Source organism: Chrysochloris asiatica, unplaced genomic scaffold (genome assembly GCF_000296735.1).
Source record: "Chrysochloris asiatica unplaced genomic scaffold, ChrAsi1.0 scaffold00004, whole genome shotgun sequence".
Lineage (NCBI taxonomy): Eukaryota > Metazoa > Chordata > Mammalia > Afrosoricida > Chrysochloridae > Chrysochloris > Chrysochloris asiatica.
The window spans coordinates 26,300,333-26,320,351 of record NW_006408522.1 but is presented as its reverse complement, the minus strand read 5'-3'; the positions used below and the strand labels follow the sequence as shown (position 1 = coordinate 26,320,351).

The window sequence follows — 20,019 nt, the reverse complement described above, 5'->3', positions numbered from 1 at the left end:
TATGTAGATGCATTAATTTCTGGATTCTCGATTCTGTTCCATTGATCTATGTACCTTTCATTGTACCAGTACCAAGCTATTTTGACCACTGTAGCCTTGTAATAAATTTTGAAGTCGGGGAGTGACAGGCCTCCAACCTTATTCTTCTTCTTAAGCAGTGCTTTACTTATCCTGGGTCTTTTTCCTTTCCATATAAAGTTTGTAATTGAACAGGCTCATCTTAAAGCTGATAATTTTGTATGGCCTGAGAGTGATGCTATAAATATCCAAATGGCCCTTAGTGGCAGCTATGAGTTGGAAACTGCACTTAACAACTCTCCTCTAGAGGGTTGAATGCAATTCAGCTTTAATGCAGGTCTGTGGGTCAGGGTGAAAAACCGGTTGCCTTGGAGTCAATTCCAACTCATGACCACTCCATGTCAGAGTACAACTGTGCTCTATAGTGTTTCTGATGACTGATTTTTCAGCAATAGATCACCAGACCTTTCTTCCAGTGTGCCTCTGGGTGGACTTGACCTCCCACCTTATATTAGTTAGCAGTCCAATGCATTAACCATTTATATACCCTGAGACTTCAGTGAACCAGTTTGCCACTCTACCTGAGCACTAAGAGGCCCCATTTTGTTAATCCATAGGATAGTTCCACCACTAAGAAAGCTACAAGGAGCCCTGCTTGTACAGTGATTAAAGTACTTAACTGGTAGCTGAAATGCTGATGGTTCAAACCCACTAGCTGCTCTGTGGGAGAAGCTGTGGCAGTCTCCTCCCACACAAAGATTCACAGCCTTGGAAACCCTATGGGGCAGGACTACTCTGCCCTATTGGGCCTTTATGAGTTAAAATGAACTTGACAGCAACAGGTTTTGGTTTTGGGAAGAAGGCTACCACTCCTGGTACCCGTATTCATTACCCATGAGGAGAGAAACGAAAGGAAAACAACAACAACAAACAGCCTTAGGAAAGTTAGAAAGATATGGACTGATGACTATGCTCATCCTTGCACTGCTCTCCCTGATAAGGAAATGTCACTGTCACCAAACGTAAGGCAATTGGAAAAGCAGTGTGGGTAGCCAGCCCCCACATGGCTCAGTGAGCAGAAAATATGTATAGGCAACGCCTGCTGTTCCTCAGGCTGACTTTGGTTCCACGTGCTGCCTGCAGCCACACCTCCTCCTGATGGGGGCTTCCCTCATGCCTATGCCCAAGTCAGAGAAGAAGAAATTCAGTTTCCCAGCATTCAAAGAAGAAAACTCCTCTCAGTGCACAATAGGGAATATAGCTCCAGATTGGGCCAATGTGGAGACTGGGTGACCGACCGTTTTACTGAAGGGGATATCTAGGCCATCCTCTGCTTACTGAAAGGAAAATTAGAAAAGAATATGTATCTTGCTTTGATTTCTAAAGGAAAAGAAAATCTGAAAAATTAACTCAGATTCAGGCTTCTCTGACTGCCTCTATTTTCAGGAAATTGAATAAGGTTGTTAACTGTATTGTGGCATTTGAAAGCTTAGTTACGTGTAAAGAGATTTTGTTCCAATGCTTTAGGAAACAGATACTTTTAAAAATGAGATTGAAACTACCTAAAGTTAAATTTCCCAAATGATTTTCTTTCTCCAATAAAGCGAAAATGAGTGATCAGGCAAAGCTAAAAGCCTGATTTTAGAGATTCTTCCCACCAAAGGGGGAAATTCTACCTTTCTATACTTCTGGTGTGCTGCTGTAGAATGAAACACTGGACCACAAGGTCAGCAGTTCAAAGTCACTAGCCACTTCTTAGAAACCCTATACAGGGTGGCTCTGAATCAGAACCAACTCGATAGCACTTAACAATAACAACAAATACTTTTCCCAGAGTCCTAGTGTGGTGCTGGACTGCTAACCCCAAGGTCAGTGGTTCAGACTCACCAGCAGCTCCTTGGAAATCCTATATAGGGTCACTATAAGTCAAAACTGACCCAATAACAGTTAACAACAAGAGCAACATCTTTTCTCAGGGTAGCAGAAGGAACGATTCTCATGGGTCAATGGGCTCATTCATGCAAATACTGGCTCAAGGTCTGACTTTCTGTGAATCTGACTTTACTCTGCAGAGGTTAAAATACACAATTTGGAAATGTCAGTTTGACATAAATGAATGTGGCAAAAAGGTAAAATCTGGAATGGGTAGTTTTCTGTGGTGACAGACGATCCATAATTTCAAGTGTTTAAGCAGAGGTTGGCAGGTCACCTCTCAAAGCTAGATAGAAAGGTTTCTGTACTGACCATTTTAAATGGCTCTTTTCACTTGAGGTTTTTCCCAGATGTAAAGATGTGAATTCCACGGCTGAGAATTCCCATGAGTCCCCATCATTGTGCCTTGTCCTAGAGTTATTGCCAAGAGTGGGAACCTATCCCAGCTGAGTGAACTCCTTATCGTTGGATATTTGGGCATTTTGTTTGCAAAGCATTTATTCACCACCCATTTTGGAAAAATTAAAACATATTTTATGTATATTCACATACTTTAATAATCTTATCAGACACCTAACGGCAGAGGATGCAGTTATAGAAGTTCGTACTGAAAAGCAGTGACTAAAAGATACCTCAGCAATCTTAAAATTATTGAGTGTCCTTCAGGTCTGGAACAGAACTCATCCTTATGGCCCAATTTTCAGTCAAGCAGTAGATAGGTATATAGGGTAGAAAACACAAGTAAGGTATGCTCACCATGCAGTGGTCAAGGTCAACCATTCAAGACTGAAAGGACAACATTTACCTAAGGACAAAGTTGAGCAGGGATGGGAAGGAGGGTGGAATGGAAACAGGAATCCGCAGGGAGAAAATGGAATAACTATAGTTACATGGCTGTTGCTGTTGTTAAGTGTTGTCGAGTTGGTTCTGACCCATAGCAACCCTGTATAGGGTTTCCAAAGAGTGACTGGTGAGTTTGAACCGCTGACCTGATGGTTCAAACTGACTGCAGTTCAGCACATTAACCCACAGCACATTAACCCACACCAGGATTCCACTGTTGAATGGTTGTTGTTGTTGTTAAGTGCCGTCGAGTCGGTTCCGACCCATAGCGACCCCGTACAGGGTTTCCGAGGCTGTAAATCTTTACGGGAGCAGAAAGCCTTATCTTTCTCCCATGGAGCCGCTGGTAGTTTCGAACTGCTGGCCTTAAGGTTCGCAGCCCGATTCGTAACCACTACGCTACAGAGTGCAATTGTTGAAGTGAAATAAGTGTATGGTTTGTTGACTGTAAAACTAATGATTTTCTCTGTAAACTTTAACTTAATTCCTAGTAAAAAGTTTTTTAAAATCTTAAAATGTTAACAGTTATTTTTCTAGGGTTCTAAAAATTATTTTGAAATATAGAGGAAAAATGTTAAGCATAAGATGTTTATCACAAAATATTCATAATAGTAAAGAAAAAAATACTTAAATGTACAAAAATAATTGAATGTAGTAAAATAAACAGAGACAAACAGTTGATAAAATGTTATTTGACCATCAACATTATCCATGAAATAATAATATTTTATCCCCAAACAGTTCTCTTATTTAAATCACTAAAATTATTATATATAAAATTCCCCACATTGCTCAATGGACTCCACACCAGAACTCCTAATATATATATTTATAAAACTATTATTATATAGTAGTTCTGGGGTAGCATTGCAATATCGGTGGTTCAAACTCACCCGTTGCTCCTCGGAAACCCTATACAGGATCTCTGTGAGTCAGAACCGACTGAATAGCATTTAACAACAACATTTTTTATATAAATTACAATTATAACTGTGTTTTTTTTTTAATTATTATTGTGAATGATGTGATAGTTTACATGGGAGAACATTAGCTTTACATTCATCCTATCGTATATCGTTTCATTACCATGGCTACAATACCCTCCATTCATCATCAACCAACCAAAGGGTATACCCTGTAAGTCTGCCCCCCACCCTCTCCCCCTCTCTGGGTCTAGAGTCCCCAACCGTTCCCTCTCTCCATGTCATCGTCTCTGTCTCCATCTCAGGCATTGCTGCTTCTCTGCATAGGGTCCCGCATTCTGCTTTTCTCTGTTGATGGTCCCAGGGACCTCTGCTCCTGGACTGCAAAGTCAACCACTCCCCTCGTTTTGCTACAAAATGTCTACCTTTACATTTCCAACCCTCACAGTCCGTCCTGATAGCAATCATTCACTATTGTGACACATGAGGCTATCCCCATCTCCTTTCATCAGCCCTGCACAAATTGGATACTACTCAATGGAGATTCTGCCTTCCTCCACATCCTCTGAATCTAGGCTCCCTCTTGAAAGCTTGTAAGCCAGTCACTTCTTGCCTTTGTAGCCCCCCATTTTGGGTAGCCAGTGTCCAAGTTCCCCATCCCTGTCTACCCTGTGTACCAGGATGGGAATGATCCTCGCTGTAAAGATTTCTTCCCTCTTTTGAGCTACTGCATCCATAGGTGCAGGTCAAGTTCATAAAATTATATCAGATTACTCTTTTTTCCTCTTCTTTCTTCTTGTATTTGAATTCTGATTACCCAGTCATTGAAGCCAAGTCAAGTGAGTATTATCTGCAAGTATGGGTGTTCTTGTGCATATGCCCTCCCATTTTATCAGCTGGACAATTCACTCTCCACTCTAATCCTCTGTGGCTATATCACTGACTCTGGGCCTAGGAGTCCCCAGGTCTTGCCAAACTGCTGGCCAACCAGGTCTCCACCCGGGTTCACAGGAATCTATTGAGCGTGGTAGGGCTTAGCTTGCTGTTTCATTGCTGTTTTTCCCTTACTTTCCCTTATTGGTGACCAACATGGTCGCCAGTCAGAGCGCATGTCTGCTTGTGTAGTCCCACTGAGTCTTAGTCTTGGAAGGGGCTTTGCCCTGAGGAGACCTGACCACTTGTCTTGATGTCTCTGGGTGAGCAACTTGCTTGTTCTTGTAGTAGTCAGTTGGACTGCCATTATTGTTTTGTATTTTTCCTGTCGATCTTTCTTTTAAGAAGTATCTTCTATTCTGCTAGCCGCTTCAGGCTGGTCTGCTTGTCCTTTCAAGTGGAAATTTCCCACTTCAGAAGATTCTGTATGTGGTTCAGGATTCCCCCTATGGTCTTATATAATGCAGAGGCTCCACAGGAAGCCTCCTTCACTGGGCATGTTGTAGCCCCATTTTAGGTATTCCAATCAGTAATAGGCAGAAGACAGATGTACAAGCTTTCTATGGTGATATTTCTGGCTATTCCTTTCTCTCCCCCTCAAGTGTCTATTTTATAATGGTATGCAAGGGAAATCAAGATTCAAAAGACAGCCAAGCATCTTAACATTGTTTCCCACCTTTGGGCCTTTCCAATCATGCCTCAATCCTTGTATCCCAGAGCCCTGTTGTTCCAAGGTTGTACGTATATTATTATTTACCTCTGTCCCACTTAGCCCATGCAAACCTGCTTAACTGTTAATCCCGGTAACCAGCAAAGAATCCTCCCTCTTTAGTATGAGTTATTTTTCTTAGTGTTTTACAATAATGGTCTTATGCAGTGTTTCTTCTTTTGTGACTGACTAATTTTATAAATGTGTTTTTAAAAAATATGCAAATAACATCAGTAGTTGAAAACAAGAGCTCAATTCTCTTGATTTCTAGAATTCCATAATGCCATTCCTTGGTTTCCTCAGAAAATAAAACCTTCCACCTGGAAAACACCCAATTAGTCTCCCTAAGCCAGAAATATGAATTGATTATATATTATGGGACAGGCACTGTCTCGGGCAGTTTGAGAGACAAGGAAGTAGATAGAATGCTAATCCTTAAATCTCTTACAGATGTCAGCAAGAGCTGGGAGATGAACAACCCAAGGCAGGGAAGTACCAGCTTTTCATAGACAGGGGGCGCCATCAGGATTCAGAGGATGGTAACCTCCAGCTACCATTATAGCACAGGAAGAGTTTACAATGAAAAGAGGACAAGAAATGAACTTACTTTTTATCAAAATAAACTAAACACGTTTTCAGGAGAAAATTCTAAAGGAGCAGAACCCTTTTAAAGCTAAGACCCACTGTGGTTGTCTATGCAGGAGCCTGTGTGGTCCGAGATGCCACTGGGAATCTGAATGACACCATCATTGCTGGAATGAACTGCAATGGGTCGGCAGCCTGTGGGCTGGGCTATGATTTTTCGAGATGTCGACGTGAACCGTGTCAGTATGGGCTGATGAACAATTTTCAGGTTTGAACGTTCAAAACATAAGTTTATTACTTTTGTTTTCATTTTTGGAATGTCATGTTAATGAAACTTCCAACTCTGCAATAGATGAATTATTAATCTGTTTGAATTCAGAAGTTAGTGTAGAGGGAAAAGGCTGACCCAGGTATTATGTGATAGAAGCACTGCAGTTCATTTTATATGGCGGAGGGAGAACCAGCTATTCTATGAATTGCTTCTCCAAGGACAGATTACCACCAAACACTATGTCTTCCAAATCGCTTGTGTGAAATTTCCTGGTGGAGAGAAAGAGAAACTTAGACTAATTAACACTTGGAATACATTTCATACATGGACCTCCGTTTAGGAAAAAACCTATGATGTGGTATTGCTGTCATTATGTGCCGTCTAGTTGGTTCCCATACATAGTAACCCTGTATAGGGCTTCTGAGGAGTGGCTGGCATTGAAGTGTCTGAAAAACAGTGTCAGGCGTGGGATTGTGAGTGGCAAAGGGAAAGGTAAATAAAGGGAAAGGAATAAGGAAAGTTGGACAAACTGTATGACTCAGGGTATACTAATTTGTCTGAATGATTGGGAGCAGAGGGAGATGCAGATTTATCCTGAAGGTGCCGTTCATTTATTTAAACAGCAACAAATAGAAATTAACTCAGCCAGAATATGACTTCAACTGATAGAATCTCATCACCTCTCAAAGTTAAAATTATGTTTAATGAGCACAGAAAAAGCAAAAGGTTCTTTTCTGTGTGCAGGAAGAAGAAAGGGGAACACCTTTAAAATAACTGATAAACAGGATAGCCCCTCCCCAAACCTTAGTTAAAATAACACTCTCTGATGGATAGGATTTCTGATCATTAGAGACCTATGCGGCCACAAGGAACAGAGGAAGAAAATGGTAAAATCCTTGAAAAATTTTCCTCCTTTATTCTTTTCAAGAGCTCCAATATGTGTGGTGGTAAGCTTTTTTTTTTTTTTATCTAAACAACAACAAAAAGACCATTTTCATTTTGAAAATGCAAATCTTGGCAACATGAGAGTAAAACAGGAAGAAAAAAAAATCTAGTTTAGAAGCAATTATCTGAAAAAGTAGATACCACATCACAGAAAATGGAAATGATAGTTGTATAAGAATCTAGCTAATTTAATTTTTTTGTTGTTGTTGTTGTTGTTAACTCTTGGCTAGATGAGCCATCTTACTTCAACCTTCCTTCCTCAAGGTCATGAGCATGGTGTCTGGGTTTGGCCCCCTCATCACTGCTGGGATCTTTTCTGCAACGCTCTCCTCCGCCCTGGCTTCTCTTGTCAGTGCACCAAAAGTGTTCCAGGTAAGACATGAACAAGACCATGTGCTGTTTCCTGTAGCTGTTTCCACCTGACGTGGATCAACCTGAAGTATTCATTCTCATTGGCGATCATTTTCCATCATTTTCTGAAACAGTTTAATGTTTGCATCTAGCTCAAGTGCTATGCCTGCCACATATTTAAGATGGATTCAAATAATACAAAGAATGATAAAGTGCTGTGTTAACTTGTGCCTCACATCGTGTATCACTTAATCTTTCCCCAAATCTTCTTGTTTGAATCACCTAGGGAAAAACGACAGTGCATAGATATAAATGACGGATTTTACCTCTTCTTTTCCATTAGGCTCTGTGCAAGGACAACATCTATAAAGCCCTGCAGTTCTTTGCAAAGGGATATGGGAAAAACAACGAACCCCTGAGAGGATATCTTCTCACCTTTGTTATTGCCATGGCGTTCATTCTTATTGGTTCGTAGTTTTCTTGTTCTTACTAAAAGCCAAAGAATGCTGATTACTCATAGGGCTCTCTGTTTAGCTTGAGAAATTACCTGTTTTATGTCTAATAGCTCATTTGGGAATATTGGAATCTGTCTAGGAAGGAAATGAAAAATCCTTGTGTGTAGAGGGCCCTTGTGGAACTGGAGGCAGACTTTGGACTTTAATCTCTTCTTTGAATCTGAGTGTTAGAAATCCTTCCAGTCAAATGCATATGAACCCTTCCTTCAACCTATCTGGTATCTAATACCAGAGTTTCCTCCAACCCCTGTATCTCCTCAACTGGCAACTGCTAGCAGGAGAATTGAATTGGCTATGTTACTGTTTCTCAATAAGGTGGTCCATTGACCACCTACCTCAGAATCACTTGGGTGTTTGTTGAAGTGCCAATTTTTCAGATCCAATCACAGTTATTGACTCAGAACCTTTAGGGGTAAGGAATCTGCATTTTGGGGAGCTCCTTAAGAGATTTTTAGATCCATCAATGTTTGATAAACACTTCCCCAGACTCTAATCATGGCTCCCTTTCCCCAAGCAATAGAGAAACAGCTAAATATTGTTGGAGAGACACATTCATCAACTTTAGTCTGCACATCCCTTACTCCCCCCTAAGGCACCATCTTTTCTGGTGAGCCCATCAGAGGAAAAGCAGTAAAAAGTGAAGGACGATGGTCCCTTTAGCTAGGTGGGCAGAGCCTTCCACAGCACAGTGGTGCCAAATGATGAGGACTCATCATCTCTGCATCAATTCAGACCCGTCATTTGCCCACTGAGAAGGAAGTGACCACAGTTCATGAATCCTCGTCCAATTCGTACATTGCTGAAAGGGGAAAATTATTACTAAGCTTGTTAGATTTTTTTTTTAAATCTTAAATAAGATGTGATTACATACAGAGATGCTTCAATTACATATTTTAATTTTTAAGGCCACAAATCATTGCCCTATTCTGCATTCTAGTGATCAAATAGCCACAGTTTTATTTTTTTCATATAAATTAAATACCTTTTAAATAACCTTAAAATTTGTTTAAAATTTATTTTCTAACCACCTGTTCTTCATTTATTTATCCTTGCATAGAAATTTCTTCACACTACCACCACCAGGGAGGTTATTTGGAGAGGGCCACAATATGGAGTCTCGAGTCTGAAATCTGAAGTGCCCTCCCCTCATTTTGTGGCTGAGGTGGAACATGTTCCATCCATGTAGCATTGGTGTCTTCCTTTCCATACTGTAGAAATAAAGGAGCCCTAGGCACACACAGAAAGGCAGCCATACCCAAGAGGGCTGATTGGCAAGCGTTAGACAAATTCTCCAGTAAAGGCACTCCTACTTCTATAAGGGATTGGGAACTAGTTAGGAGAGTTGTAGGGATGAGGAGGAATTATTGAGATGGGGGTATTATTTGCAGATTTCAGAGAGAAGTGAAATTCTTCTCCAGCACAATGCATGGAGAAGAATTTTGAAAGTACCATGGACTGTCAGAAGAACAAACAAATCTTAGTTTGGGAGAAAATAATTGCAAAGCACATCTACACTAAAGCAGGGGTGGGGAACATCTGGCTCAGGCTGTGTGTTGTTGCTGCTGTTACATGCCATCAAGTTGGTTCCGACCCATAACGACCCTATGTAGGGTTTCTGTGGAGCAGCTGGTGAGCTTGAACTGCCAACCTTGTGGTTCAAACTGACTTTTGAGTCCAGCTTAATAACCCACAGCACCACACCAGGAGTTCCACAAAACCATTTGTTCTGACCCTGCCAAGGTAACCACAGTTCTAGCCATCACATTGTTGTTATTGTTAAGTGCCTTAGAGGCGGATCATACAAAATTAACAATTTTTAAAATGAGCCTGCTATATTTGGTCAGACATTTAATTAACTGTGACCAAATGTGTTACTTAGAAGCCAGGATGACTAGTCTTTTCTCTCATACTTAAGATACACTATCAAAAGGGACCAGACACTGGCGAAGGGCATCATGCTAAATAAAGTGGAGGTTCAGGGAACAAGAGGAAGACCCCAAAAGATAGACTGGCACAGTTTCGTTCTGTTGTACATAGTGTCGCTATGAGTCAGAATCAGCTCAACAGCACCTAACAATGATAACAGGAGAGAAATATGGGGAAGTCACCTACACTGGACCATCTGCTGGGTCAGTGGAGACTGCTGTTTGTCTTTGCTGCCAAAAGGAGAAGGTGAAGTAGTCATCATGCCCAAAGAGGCACGTACCGATTAAGCCTAGCACCCTGGAGATGATAATGGAGTAGTGTCCTTTCTTATCAAATGGAAGTGATCAGGAAGAGGATCACAGTCACGAGTGCTCGGAAGAAATCACTCTAGGGCCAGCTGATGAACTGTACCTTGGTGTGCAAGGAGCCCTAGTAGTGTAGTGGATTATAAGCTGGACTGCTAACCACAAATTCAGCAGTTTGAATCTATCAGCCACTCCATGGGAGAAAGATGCAGTTTTCTGCTCCTTTAAAGATTTATAGCCTTGGAAACCCTATACAGGCTTGCTCTGAGTCAATGCCAACTTGCCATCTAACAACTAGATCACACACGTAGGTGACAAAGAAGAGAGCAGCCAGGATCATCTCAGCCACAGACAGTGAGGAGAGCTGTGGAGGTGCTAAAGCAGATCAGAACTGCCAGGCAAAATCCAGTCTCAGAAAACTGGAGAATTCCCTTTTGGGTGCAGGAGAGTTTGGTATAAGCAATTCAACAACGGGAAGCTTAGACTCTGCCCTGGCGTGGATTGGAGTCTGAGCAGAGGATCTGCTTGCCTCCTCACAGGTTTGAGGCACCTGTTGTCTGGCTGAGAAGGCACCTCCACCCAGGTGAAGGCTAAAATTATTTTTTGAGAACAACATGGATTGTTCTCAAGCTAATTTTGCTTGGCAATCTCTCTAGATAGTGCCAACAGTTAATGTACTTAACCACTAACCCAAAGGTTAGAGGTTTGAGTCTTCTCAGAAGCACTTCAGAAGAAATGTCTGGTGATTTACATTCTAAAAACTCACTCATAGATAACCCTATGGAGCAAAGTTCTACTCTGACACTCATGAGGTTAATTTTTTGACAACTGGTTCATTTTTGCCTACTTCTTTGTTGGTACCTGTCTCTAGAATCCTGCCTAGCTGTCGTCTGTATTTGCACCAATATGATTGACCTTCACATAGGTAGAGATGTTGTTGTTAGGGGCCATCAAGTTAATGCCTACTCACAATGACCCTATGCACAATAGAATGAAACACTGTCTGGTTCTCTGCCACCCTCACAGTTGTTACGCTTGAGCCCATTGCTGCTGCCACTATGCCAATCCATTATTTGTGTCTTCCATATTATTTATTCTATACTACAGTCAACAATGCAGCTGGGATTAAATCATACTGGAACAGTTAGCCTTGGTGGCAAAAGTATTTTGGGTGACTCATGATAGGTAGAAATCTCTGGAGATATGTTGTTGTTGTTAAGTGCCATCGAGTTGGTTCCAAGTCATAGCAACCTTGTATGGGGTTTCTGAGGAGCAGACAGTGAATTTGAGCCATCAACCATCAGGTTCAAACTGACCCTGCAGTCCAGTGCATTATCCTGCAGTGCCATATGAGGACTCCATCTCTGGAGACACAGAAAAGTACAAATGACTAGCAAGAGTCTTGGAAGTTAGAGAGAACATGTTGGGTATATGCAGAGAGATTTCCAATTGGACTTCCCTGGCATACTGGTATTTAACTAATCTGCCATGTTGTAAATAAAGTCTTTTCATAGTATCCATAGTAGATGATGAGCAGAAGATTTGGTGCCTCCAGAATAGCTGTGGGAGACTTTTCTCATCTGCCGGTCCCCAAATCCTCCATCCAATGTCACTGGAATTTTCTGTAGGCAGAGAGCTTGATAATCTGTTTTCTGATTGGTAGACTTGCTTGCTCCGTACCTTATGGAACTCTGGCTAAGAATAAATTCCAAAATGAATGTAGCTGCAAAGAAAAAACCACTGACTTCTTAAACTTTGACAGATGCTGGTTATGTTTTCAATTCCAAATAAAGTCAAGCTTCCAGGATATAGCAGCTGTTCAGCTCCTGGTCTCATCACTCATACGTCCCTGCTCCACTTTGCTTCTTTTACAGCGGAACTCAACACCATCGCCCCCATCATCTCCAACTTTTTCCTGGCTTCATATGCACTTATTAATTTCTCCTGCTTCCATGCCTCTTATGCCAAATCTCCAGGTAAGTGGACTTTTCAAAACAAAAAGAAGCGTCTACAGTTACTGTCAGTGAAATGAAATAAAAGTCCACATAAAGTTCGAGATCTGTGTTTACGCGTTCCCTTATATCCTAGCAGGCAGCGTAATCCACTTTATTTTGGTGAGTTGGGGGACGACTTCTGAAATAGAAAAAGAATCATTTGAGCAATGGCCTTTTTGACCAACCGTAAAGTCAATTTTCTCCTGTGGCAATAAATTATTCATTGCAAGAGAAACCACATTTATTTCAGCAGTAGAAAAACACCACTATTTATTTCCAGGGTGAAAGTGACCAGAGAAGTGGAATAAATGTATATATTTGAAACTTCCTTACTATCAATTTGTTTCCTGCCCATGGTGCAGAAGAGAAGGATGAGTAGCTCCCATAATTACCTGCTGAGTGCAGTAAATGCAGATTCATGTTGGGCACTGTCATGTTGATACTTAGTGACCTCAGTGTACTCCTCAGGCTGTGGTTCAAAGTGGTTCAGAATTTCACACCCAAGAACCTCTTTCCGCCTAGTCACCCTGCACCCCATCTTCTCTTTCATTAGCCAATAGAATTACTTCTGCCTTTCTACCAGAATGGAGACATACCGTCCCTGACCTTCCGAAAGTCTTTTACCCTGATGATTGTTATCTAAGAGACAGCTACATTTCCTGACTCATGAAGTCTGGGTGTGGTGCTGTAGGATAGATAATGCACTGAACTGCAATGTCGGCAGTTCAAACCCACCAGCCGCTCCTCGGAAACCCTATGCAGGGTCTCTATGAATCTGAACCAACTTGACGGCACTTAACAAGGACCAGCCATGACCATGATCTTAAGCCTCCTTTGGAAAATTGGTGCCCATGAGAGAAAAACACACACGGAAGGGGGACCTTTATCTACCAAACACCACTAGGATATGAAAGATAATTAAGGACAAATTGAGTGCAGTTAGATTCTTTTCCTGGAGGTGTTTTACTTTTTGTTTCTGTTTTCTTTGTTCTTTTAAGTTGTTGTTAAGTGCCGTCCAGTCGGTCCCGACCCATAGCGACCCTGTACAGGCTTTCCTAGGGTGTAAATCTTTACGGGAGTAGAAAGCCTCATCTTTCTCCTGCAGAGCGGCTGGTAGTTTCGAACCACTGACCTTAATGTTCGCAGCCCGATTCGTAACCACTACGCTACCAGAGCTCCTTGTTCTTTTAAGTAGCAAGCCCTTTTCAAAGTGCTGAAAATAAATAAATAAACAAAACCATAGAAATATGTTCCTCCAGTGCCTCAACAATGATATTTACAGCCTCAGAAACCCTATGCAAGGTCACTGTGAACTGACTCCCAGCGCCTAATCATAATAAAGGCTATACCATGCCTAGTTTTTAATAATAACATGAAATACAGAGGTGGGGAAGAGTAAAAAAGTGGAGGGAAGGATGGGGGTGGACAAAGAAAGAGATGAAAACCTGAAAAGCACATAGAGGGAGACACATGACTATACAAACACACACATCCACATGCACACATCCACACACACACATCCACACAGAGTCAGACTCGGTATTACAGTGAGGTTCTTGAAGTGCTATTTCCATCTTGTGGCCACTCATGAAACTGCACTTGAAGATTTTCAAAGCTCTGTTGTATTTTGGCAACTCTAAATTTAGAACGTACTTCACCCATAGACCAAATGAGTCCTCCAAATCAGATCTTTCCCACCCTGACGATACTACCTACCAGTTTCTTTCTTTGCAGGGAAAGAATAAAACAGACAACCCGATGCATGTGTGAACTATGAGAAATAATTTTAACTGTAAAATCATAGTATAGTAACTCATTGGGTTTAAGAAGCTGTTGCTAGAAACATTTCTTTCTTTTCCTATAGATTATGATTTCTGAAGGGACAAGCCCCATTCTCACAGACTTGGGGGGCTTTGTCTTCTCCATAGGAATAATTGTCTTAACCTTCCCCTTCTTAGACACCAAGGAGTTCCTCCTTCCCACCTGCTGGATCCCACCCTTTCCATCCATACTGCTTCCTTTAACTCCTGATGACATAGAAATCAGATGCCTAAAGGTTGATCATTTGAGAAGACAATCAGTGGGCCTACAAGAAATATGGAGTGTTCGTGAATCGTACCATTTCTAAATATCCCTTCATAAAATAAACCTGGGACTCAAGACCCTAGAAACATATTAATAGAGGTAGGAACTTTACCTAAAAATGCTGATCCTTTAGTTGTTGTTGTTAAGTGTCATTGAGTTGGCTTTGACCCATAGGATCCATTTATAGAGTTTCTGGTGAACTTGAACTGCAGACCTTGAGGGTCAAACCAGCTTTGCAGTCCAGTGCATTAACCCACAGAGCCACGCCGGATCTCTATAGCAGGAAGAGAAATATGTTGCCTACATTGTAGCAATATGCAGAGGCACCATGGTAGTGGTTCAGAAATGTTTTCTGTGTACATGAATACACTTTTTTAACTTTCAGGATGGAGACCTGCATATGGCATTTACAACATGTGGGTATCGCTGTTTGGAGCTGTTTTGTGCTGTGCGGTCATGTTTGTCATCAACTGGTGGGCTGCTGTCATCACCTATGTCATTGAGTTCTTTCTTTATATCTATGTGACTTACAAGAAACCAGGTAAGATTAAAAGGAGGTATAATTTGTATTTAAAAGCACTAACTATTAGTCATTGGACTAATTTATTGAGTAGCTTCTATGTATGCGACAATCATGGTGCTGTAGGATAAGTACTGGACTGCGAACCACAAGGTTGGTGGTTCAAATCCACCAGCTGTACAGGGTCGCTATGAGTCAGAATCAACTCAACAACACTTACCAACAATAAGGTAATATAACAATAGTAATAGTCAACCCTGTTGAGCACCTATTATATGCCAGGAACTCATTTAATCCTCATAATAATGCTGTAAATTGTGCCGTAGGATAAGCACTCTACTGCAAGCTTGGTTTGAACTGCAAGATCGGCAGTTCAAACTCACCAGCTGCTCCTTGGAAATCTTTTACGTAGGGTCACTATGAATCAGAACTGACTCACTGGCACTAAACAACAGTCTCATTTTACAGATGAAAAAAAAAATTGAGGTTCAAAGAGTTGACCACTTGCCAAAGTAACAGGATGTAATACAGCTGATATTTTAAGCAGTGTACAAGGGGAGCTTCAAAAAGTTTTGGGAAAAATTTCATTATCTTTCAAATTCTTTTTTCCATGAACTCTCGAAGCCCTTTTGTATAGCACCAAACCCCATAAGATCTCTGTTATGTCCCCTTGTCCCTTTAATGTTCTGATGAATAAGATATAGTCCCTGCCCTCAAGGAGTCCACAGACTCATACATAACAGTTAATTATAGTATAGTCCAGAGGTGGTGGTTGTTGTTAACTGCTGTTGAGTCATAGTGACCCTGTATAGGGTTTCTGAGGACCGGCTGATGTGCTTGAACTGCTGACCTTGCGATTCAAACTGATGTTGTAGTCTAGCGTATTAACCCACAGCGCCACAGCAGTGCAGGGATGGGAAACCCTTTTTTCTGCCAAAATATATAGTATCATTCACGGGCCATACAAAATTATCAACTTAAAAATTAGTCTGCTATATTTGCTCAAACATTTAATTAATTAACCCTTAATGGGATGGCTAAAGTCTTGGTGTGGTGCCATAGGCTAAGCACTTGACTTCAAGGTCAAGTTCAAACTCACCAGCTGCTCCTTGGAAACCCTATACTGGGTTGGAACCGACTGGATGGCACTTAACAACAACAGTAACAACAGTGTGATGGCTACAACAGCAGTTGCCTTGGCAAGGCCAGACCAAATGATTTTGTGGGTCAGACGTTCCCCACCACTGGTATAGTGTAACACGAACTGTGATAGTCAGATGAGTCATAGCCTGAGAAAAAGGAAGAAAATCTCATTATTAGAGTTTTCTAAGAAAACATTCCTGGCTCATGGGTTATGCCCTCAGGACGAAGGGCACTGCAGAACTTAATAACTATTTGATGAATGAGTGAAAAGTAACATTTTTCGTTTTAGATTTTTTTTTTTTTAATGATTAGAGGTTAATTGGACAGAGTCAGGAAATTATATTCTAGGTAAGGATATTGAAGTCAAGAAAGCACATGAGTATATGGTACCGTGACATATTCATGAAAGTTCAAGGCCTTTAGCCCAGATGGCGTTCTTGAGTCCTAAGGAGCTCTGGTAGAGGTGTGGTGCTATAGGATAAGCACTGGACTGCTAACCACAAGGTCATTGGCTCACACCCAACAGTCTCTCTTCAGAGACCCTATTCAGAATCCCTATTAGTTGGAATTAACTCAACAGCACTTCATAGCAACATGTTTGGTCAGAGTTAATTAAATGTCTGCCCAAATATAGTAGGCTAATCTTTAAGTTGTTAATTTTGTATGGTCTGCCTCAATGGCACTTAACAACAGCAATGTGATGGCTGGAACTGCGGTTACCTTGGCAGAGCCAGACCAAATGATTTTGTGGGACTCCTGATGTGGTGCTGGGGGTTAATATGCTGAACTGCTATATTCGTTTGAACCACTAAGTCGGCAGTTCAAGCTCACCAGCTGCTCCTCAGAAATCCTATATGGGGTCACTATGGGTCAGAACTGACTTGATGGCACTTGGCAACAACAACAAAAACCATACAGCCTGCAGACCAGACGTTCCCCACCGCTACTTTAGTGAATATGTGTTTTTGCAATTATTTTGTCCCAAACTATAACTTGGTGTTTCATTTTCTTTACCGTCTGTTTTGAAGAGCAGAAATTCAAAATTTCGATGAACTCAAATTTATCAGTTTTCTTCCTTTATGATGTGGCTTTTTGTGTCTGATCTAAGCTATGTTTCTTTAACCCAAGGTCACAAAGATTTTTTTCTGTTTCTTCTAGAAGAGTGAATGATTTAGTCTTTACATTTAGGATTATGATCCACTTTTAATTATTTTTTTTAAAAATATGGTGTAAGGTACAGATCATAGTTTATTTTTTGCATATTGATGCTTAATTGACTATTGTTGTTTAGTGCCAACCTTTGCAGTTCAAACTGACCTTGAAGTCCAGTGCGTTAACTCACAGCGCCACACTAGGCCTAATTGACTAGTAAAGTCTATATAAGAATGAAATGATGGAGTCCCAGTGTAGCACTGTAGGATAAGCACTCGATTGCAAGGTTTGGTGAACCATAAGGTTGGTGGTTCAAACCCACTAGCTGCTCCTTGAAAACCCTGTATAGGGTCACTGAATCGGAACCTACTCGATGGAACTTAACAACAACAACAAAGTATACTAAGTGCTCGGTACAAAGTCAACACTTAGTATTTCTCTTATCTCCAGAAATGCTCATTTCCAAAACAAAGCTAGGAAGAATAGGGTCTGTCTGCTTTCCAAGGTGGACCTGCACTTTTCTACCAGTGGTTTCCTCTCATTTGGATGACAAAGTTAAAAATTTTAATTTGTAGAAAATAATAATAATAAGGCAAGGATGATGGTGCTTACCTCCTTTATTATGAAGAGTAACTCCTAAAAGAGCAAACTAAAATGCTTCCTAAAGAACCTTGATTGCCTTCCTGGACATCCTGAGCTATCTTCAGTTTACTATGCAAAATACAAAAATTATAATGCACTCTACATACACAGAAATGCTTCCTTTCTTTTTAATCCAAGAATTTGTGAAGAGCCTTTGAATTTATTCATGGGCTGACCCATCTCCTAATTCTATCTGCCTGCTGTATGATTCTCAGACAGCCTCTCCCATCAAGCCATATTTCTAGGGTTGCAGTTTGACAGTTTGTTGTGTAGCTGGAAAGAAGTCTCCCTTCTAAGAATTCACAGTATTCATAGAAGGACATGAGGCTCTTTCTAGGAAAGACTACATCTAATCTTCTCACTCGTCTATCAATGACACAGCTAAGGAAATTCATAGACGGGAATGGCTTGTAAAAATGATTCATGGTGTCCAGAGGGATGATCAGTGCTTTTTATGCCAATTGCTTCTTTCATTCACAGACGTGAACTGGGGCTCCTCTACGCAGGCTCTTTCCTATGTGAGTGCTTTAGACAATGCTCTGGAACTAACCACTGTGGAAGATCATGTGAAAAATTTCAGGTAAAGTTGGCTTCTCAGGCAATTTGATGAACTTCCAATTAGAGGTAGAAAAGGAATCTCAAAAGACAAGTTTATAAGGAAAACAGAAAAATATGAAAATACTTGTTAAAAATGGATAGGTTGAGTTGGGGACTTAGGATAGTAGTGTCCATGAGAAATCTGTGCATAGACCAACGGTTGTTAGAACAGAACAAGGGGATATTAAGGGTTTTAAATCAGGAAAGGTATGTACCAGGGTTGTAGTCTTTCACCATACTTACTTATTCAACCTGTATGCTGATCAAAGAATCTGAGAAGCTGCATTATATGAAAAGTTACATAGCATCAGGATTAGATGAAGACTCATTAATAGCATGTGGTATGAAAATGATACAATTTTGCTTGCTGGAAGTGAAGAAGACTTGAAATGCTTACTGATGAAGATCAAAGACCACAGTTTTCAGTAAGATTGCACTTCAATGTAAAGAAAACAAAAGTCCTTACAAATGGACCCACTAATAATATTATGAAAATAGAGAAGAGATTAAAGTTGTGAAAAACTTCATTTTGTTGGATCAACAATTGACACTTATGGAAGCAGCAGTCAAATAATCAAATGGCATATTGCCTTAAGCAAATCTGATGCACAAAACCTCTTTAAAGTGTTAAAGAGCAAAGCTGTCAGGTTAAGGACTAAGGTGCGCCTGACTCAATGCTCTTTAGAAGCCAGGTTGGTAAGACTTCCTCTCATACTGCAGACATGTTATCAGGAAGGACCAGTCCCTGGAGAAGGACTTTGTGCTTGGCAAAGTGGGAGGCTCAACGAAAAGGAGGAAAACCCCCAAGAATATGGATTGACACAGTGGCATGAGCAATGGGGCTCAGATATAGCAACAATTGTGAGACTGGCACCGGACCAGGCAGTATTTTGCTCTGTTTTGCATAGTATTGCTATGAATTGTAACCAACTCAACAGTAACAACAACAACAAGTGTGTGGGGAATGTCCATATAAGGACTGCAAAATGATTTCATCTGTCCCTGCCAAAACAATTACAGTTCCAACCATCACATTGTTGTTGTTGTTAAGTGCCATCAAGTTGGTTCCAACTCAGAGTGACCGTGTATAGAGTTTCTGAAGAGTGCCTGGTGAGCTTGAACTGCTGACCTTGCAGTTCAAACCTACCTTGCAGTCCAGTGCAGTAATCCACAGTGGAGGGTGAGTGAATTAAATGTTTGACCAAGTATAGCAGGTTAATTTTTAAGTTAATAATTATTTTATGGCCCGTGAGTGGTGTTGTAAATTTTGGCAGATAAATTTTCCTCACCCCTGGTCTACAGGGTTGGCGAAAACAAGAAGCTCCCTCAATGAGATAAATTGACAACAGTAGCTTCAATAATGAACTCCAACATACCAATGATTATGAAGACAGCATAGGACCGAACAATGTTTCATCCTGTTATACATAATAAAGTCACCATGTTTGGGATCCAACTCAACAGCAACTAGCAACAATTGTTCAGAGGCAAAAAGTCAGGGGGACCTCAAGACCAACTTTTTCTTGCTTCTCACTGTCACTGAGAATACAAAGATTGCAAGATTAACAGTCAAGATGATTCAAAAATTATGGTGGGAAGCCTAAGAAATAGTTAGGAGAGCTGTTGTCCC

General features: G+C 40.9%; 1 protein-coding gene across 2 annotated transcripts in view; it reads left to right on the top strand.

The window, feature by feature from the left end:
- The window catches only part of SLC12A1 (solute carrier family 12 (sodium/potassium/chloride transporter), member 1), a 138,952-nt gene that overhangs the window by 52,523 nt on the left and 66,410 nt on the right, over positions 1-20,019 (top strand). For both annotated transcript variants that reach the window (XM_006831681.1, XM_006831680.1), the window contains exons 11-16: positions 6,060-6,211; positions 7,424-7,531; positions 7,854-7,977; positions 12,131-12,232; positions 14,721-14,876; positions 18,273-18,372. In XM_006831681.1, coding sequence (XP_006831744.1) covers positions 6,060-6,211; positions 7,424-7,531; positions 7,854-7,977; positions 12,131-12,232; positions 14,721-14,876; positions 18,273-18,372 — 742 coding nt within the window. The remainder of the gene's footprint in view (positions 1-6,059; positions 6,212-7,423; positions 7,532-7,853; positions 7,978-12,130; positions 12,233-14,720; positions 14,877-18,272; positions 18,373-20,019) is intronic.